General features: G+C 38.7%; 1 protein-coding gene across 2 annotated transcripts; it reads right to left on the reverse strand.

Annotated features, from left to right (window-relative positions):
• Nucleotides 1–993: 993 nt before the first annotated feature.
• On the reverse strand, nucleotides 994–7,636 carry LOC110966755 (transcription factor 23-like). 2 transcript variants are annotated; one of them, XM_022216230.2, is made up of 4 exons: nucleotides 6,060–7,636; nucleotides 5,009–5,101; nucleotides 4,461–4,625; nucleotides 994–2,286 (listed from the first exon to the last, which is right to left on the reverse strand). In XM_022216230.2, the coding sequence occupies exons 1-4, from the start codon at nucleotides 6,216–6,218 to the stop codon at nucleotides 2,158–2,160; spliced, it is 546 nt and encodes a 181-aa protein (XP_022071922.1). In that variant the 5' UTR covers nucleotides 6,219–7,636; the 3' UTR covers nucleotides 994–2,157. The 2 variants fall into 2 exon arrangements, with proteins under 2 accessions (XP_022071922.1, XP_022071914.1); XM_022216222.2 differs by having other exon boundaries at nucleotides 5,009–5,164.
• Between the last annotated feature and the right edge of the window lie 313 nt (nucleotides 7,637–7,949).

Genomic DNA, 7,949 nt, shown 5'->3' on the forward strand with positions numbered 1-7,949 from the left:
TTGTAGTGACACTCAGCAATCGTGAACTTAAATCTGAAGATATAGCAAACTGAAGCATGCAAAGCAATAAAAGGCTTTAAAAGATATCAAAGTGTGTCATAAAGTACTTATTGATGATCACAGGAACACAATTTGTACCTTAAGGAACATTACAGAAACATTGCAGAAACAGTCAAATAAGTTCTCTGCTGATGTCATATGTGACATTTATACTTTGTGTTCATTGATAATTGTCTGATGAGTTTCATGAATTTATGAAGAGAAGATATTTTTGGAGTATATTGAGTTCTGATGGATTATTTGTATCAGCGATGACAGTGCGGTTGCAAGTGGTTTTGTGAATTTGAGCGTGAGTCATAAAAGCAAATGTGGACATGGAGGCGTGGGCTGTTGCAGAAACTACCACAAAGTACTTTGACAGATGTTTATATGTCTGTAGGTGGACAGGGTTAGTCAGCATAATGGTATCACAACCTTACAAGAAACACTTACATACCTGTGCAGGCGTGTAGTTGGGATCAAAATGGAATTAGAAAGTGAGTTTAGCTCACTGTATTTTACTGAGCGCTCTCTACCTGCTTACCTTATTAGCCTAAATGAATTAGAATTGAACATAAAGAGCATTTGCAGCATATTAAATTACTTAAATGTGATTATTTTATGCTGAAATGCTGACAACTCAGAGCAGTGGTTTTTTTTTATTAATATAATTTCTCAAAAAAGAACTACATCAACTGGCAATGGCAGTTTACATTTTAGTCCTCCCATTTAACAAAATGTACCGACAATGACGACTTATTTGACATGATGTTGGCTAGTTTGGAGCCAGTGTTCAGTAACCCTGAGATAAGTTCAGTCTCCAACAGTTTCAAGTTGTTGGCCTGTTTCTCTCACCACCAAACGCAATGAAATAAATCCTGGAAGATTTTTGATTGCTTTTTTTCATATAAAAGTAAGCTCTGTAAGTGTTCAACCATTAAGAATTTGCAAAGATTCTATTCAATTCAGTTTTATTCATATAGCACCAATTCACAACATATGTCATCCCATAGCACTTCACATAGCAAGGGGAAGATCTTACAGAGAGAACCCAACAATCCAAAGTTCCCTTTTTGATTCACTTTGAGCAAGTATTTTACAGCAGTGGGAAGGAGCCAAACCCAGCAATCGACCATTCAATCTTGGCACTGCAGACCTTCTCATCGTACCGCAGACAGCGTCAGTCCTTCTCGAAGCAATAACCGACACACACGAGCCGTTTTTGTAGCTGGTGTTTTAGTGGAAGTGAAAGGTTGCAGAGCTGTAATGAGAACTAAGTGGTCCGATATGAAACGGTCAGACAGCTGCTGTGTTCCCACAACAATCCTCCCTCAGTGCTCGTCTATCTGTCCGTCCTTTCACTCCCACACACACACACACACACACACACATAAAAAGGAAGAAAATCCTCACAAACATAAATTTTATTTCTTCAAAATATATAAAAAGCACACAGGTGACTGAACTCTTCCATACTGTGAAATTAACGTTGAAAAACAATAAAACACTGTAAAGCTTCTAAATCACGATAACAGGTTACACACTGTTCTTCCATGTAGTGATTTGTGGTGTAATTAGTCAAGTGAAGCAGATTTTTCATTTCCTTGTTGTAAATCCATTACTGCTGCTGTCTGTTGCTTAGATAATGATGGAACATTTTCAACAAATCTAAATCTAAACCTCGGCGTTGTGAGTGTTAACTTGTGAGAAAACTTTTTTCCCTCCAAATGTCTGCACAAATCCCACAAAACGTTCATTTTGGTTTAATGAAGACATACAGCCTGTTTCTAAATTAAAATATGAATTAACAATGGCTGCGGGTTACATTAAGTACCAACCTTCATATTTAGATTAAATAAAGCTTTAAAAACCATTTATATTTTCCATTTTCCATTCACAGTGCTTAAATTTGTGCCTTCTTTTAACTTCTAGAAGACCTAAAGTACTTCTTTCATTTTCTGCTTCGTTGAAACATCTGCAACTACGAAGCAGGTGCTTTGAAAGTAGTGTTGAAAGTCACTGATCAAAACTCACACTTTGCATTGATCAATAGTAGCTACCTCACTGGTTAAGACTGGAGTTAAAAAACACGGTGAAAGTTACGTCATTGTCCTGCTATCACTCTTTATCAGCGTCTAAGGTAGAGGTCAGAGGGTGTGTCCCGTCCCGTCCAGGTGGAGGCGTCTGATTGGCCGACAGCAGCTCTCCTACGCTGCCGCAGTACAGCAGTGAACGCATGGGCCACTTCTGAGGAAACACACAGTTTATGACATTAACAAAATTATTACTATCAAGATTTATAACATATCTGGATAAATGTGACAAAAGGCTCCTGACAGAAAAAACATAGGACTGAATGCATTTCTACAAACATTGTCAAGTCAAGAAAAATGAAACAGAAACATATTGTCATCTGTCAGCCTTTTCAACTACAAACAGCACTGTGTATCTGAATGTTTTGACAAATTAGGCTTCTGCAAACTGAGAGCTGAAATCGGCTCTTTATATTCACTGTTTGACAGGTTTTGTTTGGAATCTTTTCATTGATGCTTTTATTGTTTGAGTTAGCATTTTCTATGACCTTTAGTGTGGATTTATCTCGATTACTTGGTTTTGTGTACCTTTTCAGGCACAGCAACTGTTTTTTTTGCTATTTTCCTTATAGCTAATTAAAAATGCTACATTGTGTTTATGTGTACTTTTAATCATGATTGCATTTAAATGTGGAGGGTTTCTACGGGATGTCACCCAAACCCTCATCTCATTTGTCAGTTTCCACATCTTCGATTCCTTTCCTTGCCCCCTTTCCTCACATCTCAGTCTCTCCCACCTCAGATGCAACCAGAAGAGGCAAAGAGGAGGCACAAAATGACAAACAATATGAGACAGAAGCTGTCAAAGCAACATCAATTAAAAATATGTGTGGCAAAGCTAAATTTTCTGATCACTTTTAGATCAGCGTAACAGTTTTCTAGACAACTTTTGTACTTATAATTTGATTCCCGACCTGGCAAAATGAAATGAAATGTATGGATAAAATAGATGTATCAACACAATAGAGTACTATAGAAATGTCAGTCCTGTGTCTGCAGTACATTAGGCGGCAGTTCCAGGACCTTTGTGCAACCTGTATTATTATTATTAAATACATGGTTTATGGTTTTAAAGGTTTATTCCACCCAATTTCTGTCCAAGTATTCAGAGTTTTAAAGGTTTATTATGTCTAAATAGTACTTTTTAATCTGGTTATATATTTATACAACCCAAAACTGTACAATTTTTTCACCAGTGTGTGTGGGCTGGAAAGCTAGCTTCCATTTAGAGTAAACAAGTGCTAGCTATCCATGCTATCTGTCCCCCAAAAAACTATTCATGACCTTATAAATGGCAATTTTCACGAGCTGCATTGTGTTTGCTGATGCTTTCAGAAATGCTGTAGGCCTTAAAAGTTAATTTTTTGGTGTATGGTAAATTAATATTGCAATTTTAATCATACAGTTTCACTTAGCTTAGCTTAGTCTAGCTTTAGAATGTCTGAGGAAAGTGTTATTACTCCCAACAGCCTCATGATTCTCATCTGTCCTTTGCATTTTGTATGTTGCATTACCAGCTCATTAGCTTGGTAAATGGTTAGCCTCTGTGGTTTTATGTAGTTACAACTAATTATAATTATCAAGTTATCAAAATTTTACATTGGTGGTCTTATGTAATTACTATTAGCTGTAAATTATAATGCTAACTAAATGTAACACATGTGACTTATAAAACAAACAAAAAATATCAAGACACTAAAATTTAATATTGGTGGTTTTATGAACTTGCAAGCAGCTAAATAATGGATTCTTATGTAAACGTACTATTGTTGGTGTATTGTATTTCTAACAGGCAAAATTTAGCAGATTATTTTAATGTAATATTATTGTTTATATCTATTTCCAACTAGTTAAATTTAGTTTGGTATGTAAATGTATTATTGGTGGTTTTTATGGTAGGTAAAATTATCAAGTTATCTAAATTCAATATTGGTGGATTCATAAACTTACAACTAAAATTATTTTGTTACGAATATGTATTGTTGGTGGTTTTATTTAGTTATAATTAGCTCAAAGCAATTTTTTACGTAAGTGTGTTATTGGTGGTTTAGTCTAGTTACATCTAGCTTAAATTTTGCAAGTTATCTAAAAGTAATTGATTGTGTTTTAAAGGGTTTTTTAGTTGGGTAGTTAGGCAACTTTTTCAGTTGCCATATCATAGACTTTTACGTACTTCATGTACATAAAGAGGGATGGAAAGGCAGACAGGGTCCTAAATTCACCTCTTTGTTTTCTGATGGATTATATGTGTGCTTAGTTTGTAGTTTAATGTTTGTCTGAAATATTACAAGCTGCACAGACTTTCGCAGCAAGAAGTCTGTTCTTTACCTTAACAGGGTGCAGGTATCCTCCCGGCCTGGAGGACAGACTGTGCTCAGCTAGAGTCCCTCCCTGGTCCAGAGTCTCTGTCAGGTAAGCGATGTAGTTAGTGGCCAGAACCAGAACATCCAGCTTGGAGAGCTTTGTGTCCGGAGGTACTGAGGGCAGAGCTGCCTGCAGACAGAGGGGAGTAAACAGGGCAGAACAGAAAGGCAGAAGACTCCCTTTAAACTACACAAAGCTGCATTCTTACATTCAAAATAGATTTTACACATGATAGAAATACGTTTACAATGTAAGAAAACCAGCAGAAATAATACATGTAAACTGTCTCTTCAGTGCTAGAACAAGCAATTAGGTTAACTCAAGACAACATTTCTTCACACAAAATCACTTAGGCCTAACATATTCTAAATAAATCAAACTTAATTCAACACATAAACAGGACACAGCTGTTAAAACACAAATATATAGAGAAGGCCTCAGATATAATGAGTTGTGTTCAGTATTCACTCAATGAAACAGTAAAAGATTAAACATCTGTGTATGTCCATTACCTGCAGACTGTGGAAGGCCTGCCGCAAGTTGCGAACGCGACTCCTCTCTCGAGCTGCGTTTTCTGGGGAGTGCTGACTCCTCAGCGCCCTGTTCTGGACCACAGAACCACAACCAGAACCAGAGTTTGACCTGGACCCATACACAGACTGCACCTGCTGCAAAGAATATGCTTACAATATCTGATGCTTAAAAATATATAGAACCTTTCAAGAAAGCTGAAACTGTCTTGCGTTTGAGTCTGCAGAGACATTAGAATCTCTTAGAAAACAGAAGGATCACTACCAACCTTTCTGACACTAAGAAACTTTCTGACATCTTGGCAACGATTGGGAACAAATCGTACAATGTTTTTATTTGTTCATTGTTTATAATCCAAGTTATTTAATGCTTCGGTACTTGTAGTTAATTCATACTTTGTGTTACTATGAAGAAAAAACGGTAAATCTGTGATAGTGCTCTTGCATTCTCATTTAAACATTCTGCTTACACTATTTCTGGAAGATATTACTGCCTCTTTAGATCATGCGTTGTCAAAATGGCTTGTGTCTGTTAAGTCATGCTTTATCACTGGGTATTGCTTATTACTATTTATTTGTTCAAAGTTGGCTTTTCTTAATGTTTCCTGCTGAGATTCCTCTCATTCTGTACTTGTTGGTACTCCCATTTATCTTCAGCTTTCCACATCATTGCCATAAATGTAAGAAATATTAAATCACAACTATGAAAGGTAAAACACTGATGCGTTCTCCACCTTCTACACCCACTCTGCTGAAGTAAAATATGTAATACAGTTTATTATTATTCAGTGGTAAAGTATTGCACATCTTGAAACAAACCTCACATTTTAAAACTTTGTAAAAATAGACACCATTAGACTTGACTGCTTTTATGAACAGAACATGACATCCATCTTTTGAAATTGCGATAATGGTTGTGCAATTTCCTGCTGGTTCTTCAGAATTATTAACTGCTGTGTTGCATAATTTTTCTTTGAAACCGGGGTCATGCTTGAATTTAAGTTGGGAAACCGCACCGTTACTTGAGACTCACCCACTTCCTGGACTCCCGGCTGCTCCGTGAGTTCTGCCGGAGTCCGAGCAGGGATGCTGGGCTGTCATTTGCAGGAGGCTGCTGGTTCTGTGGATCTGTGGAGACCAGCTGGTGGTTCACTGCAACCGACATGAGACCTTCCAGAGGATTCACCGCCATGGATGCTGCCGAAGTGGCCTCCCAGGCAAAATCTTGAGAACTTAAATCACTTTTGTTCCGTCTATTTTCATTGGCTGGATGGAGGTTTTCTTTCAAGCGCTGGAGGTTGTTGTGGAAATTATTATCTTCTACGAGATATTTTAGTGAATGCACAACAAAACACACAGTCTGAGGTCATCTTCCCATCTGGTCAGGGTTCGACTTTGAAGTCTGATCTAGATTTTCTTTGGTGAACAGCCTTCTGGTGTCATTTTTGAGATGATTTCTATCTGTTCAGGCATCTCCAAGCTCCTCTCCAGAGTTCACGAGGCATCTGCAGGACCAAAGTTCCTCTCAGACCCTCCAACAACTGGTGAAAACTCCACAACCAGCGGCTGCCTCTCTGCACATCACTGTCCATCCGCAGAATTCCTCCCAGTCTGACTCTCGCTCTGCCTCTCCGTCTCTCTCCGCTTGTTTCCTTATCGGGTGAGGTAATGTGGGGAACTTCATGTGGTCCTTATCTCAGCCGCCCGGTCATCCTGATCCTCCCATGGCTGTTTGGTTGCCAAGAAGAGCAGGCAGGCAGGCAGTCAGGCCTGGGGGAGTGCAGCACTGAGAGGGTGTCCCGAGCCAGGGCACTGGGGGCCTTGGGAAACTCAAAGCTCTGCGAACAGCTGGGCCAGAGTGGGATGGAGGCTCAGGGCAGAGCGACATTAAAAGTTACCAAAGAGAGGCAGAAATGCATTTTGCTTTGGTTGAGAACATTTGGGGCTTTTAGACATGTTTAGATTGAATCTGACCTTCATAAGAAACTGTTTCAAAAAGTCATAAACCTGATTTTGTGACGCGATCTTATACAGCACATCACAAGTGGGTTATTCCAGAACAAGAGATAACCAACCAGATCAGTCAAATCTAAATTTAGGCAAGTCCTAAATTTTCAGTCCTAGTTGTGGTGCAGCTTGTCCTTGTCCCAGCTATAAAGTTTTATTAATCTTTGTCGGTTACTATGGCAACACGTGCCTCTGAGCCAATTTTAAAGATAAAGTTTGGTCTTGACCATCACATGGGTGTAGTTTTCAGGTTCCATCCATCCATCATTCTCTATACACCACTTTATCCCCACTCGGGTCACGGGGGGTGCTGGAGCCTATCCCAGCTGACTCGGGCGAAGGCAGGGGACACCCTGGACAGGTTGCCAGTCTGTCGCAGGGCTACATATACAGACAAACAATCACACCCAAGAGCAATTTAGAGTAACCAATTAACCTCAGCATGTTTTTGGACTGTGGGAGGAAGCCGGAGTGCCCGGAGAAAACCCACACAAGCACAGTGAGAACATGCAAACTCCATGCAGAAAGATCCCAGGCCCAGGCCAGGATTTGAACCGGAGACCTTCTTACTGCAAGGCAAAAGTGCTACACACGTGGACAAAATTGTTGGTACCCCTCAGTTAAAGAAGGAAAAACTCACAATTCTCACTGAAATCACTTGAAACTCACAAAAGTAACAATAAATAAAAATTTATTGAAAATTAAATAATCAAAAACAGCCATTACTTTTGAATAGTTGATTAACATAATTATTTAAAAAAACAAACTAATGAAACAGGCCTGGACAAAAATGATGGTACCTCTATAAAAGATTGAAAACTATTTGACCAGAGTGACATGATTAACTCAGGTGTGTCATTTAATTGACATCACAGGTGTTTCCAAACTCATAATCAGTCAGTCTGCCTATTTAAAG

Source organism: Acanthochromis polyacanthus, chromosome 16 (assembly GCF_021347895.1).
Source record: "Acanthochromis polyacanthus isolate Apoly-LR-REF ecotype Palm Island chromosome 16, KAUST_Apoly_ChrSc, whole genome shotgun sequence".
In the NCBI taxonomy this organism is placed as follows: domain Eukaryota; kingdom Metazoa; phylum Chordata; class Actinopteri; family Pomacentridae; genus Acanthochromis; species Acanthochromis polyacanthus.

Bases quoted from the DNA above. Each gene is read 5' to 3' on its own strand.
- LOC110966755 (XM_022216222.2), bottom strand. From the start codon at position 6,218: ATGGCGGTGAATCCTCTGGAAGGTCTCATGTCGGTTGCAGTGAACCAC. The intron at 4,626-5,008 runs GTAATGGACATA...CTCTGTCTGCAG, and splicing joins AGGCCTTCCACAGTCTGCAG to GCAGCTCTGCCCTCAGTACC. The intron at 2,287-4,460 runs GTAAAGAACAGA...GTGTTTCCTCAG, and splicing joins GATACCTGCACCCTGTTAAG to AAGTGGCCCATGCGTTCACT.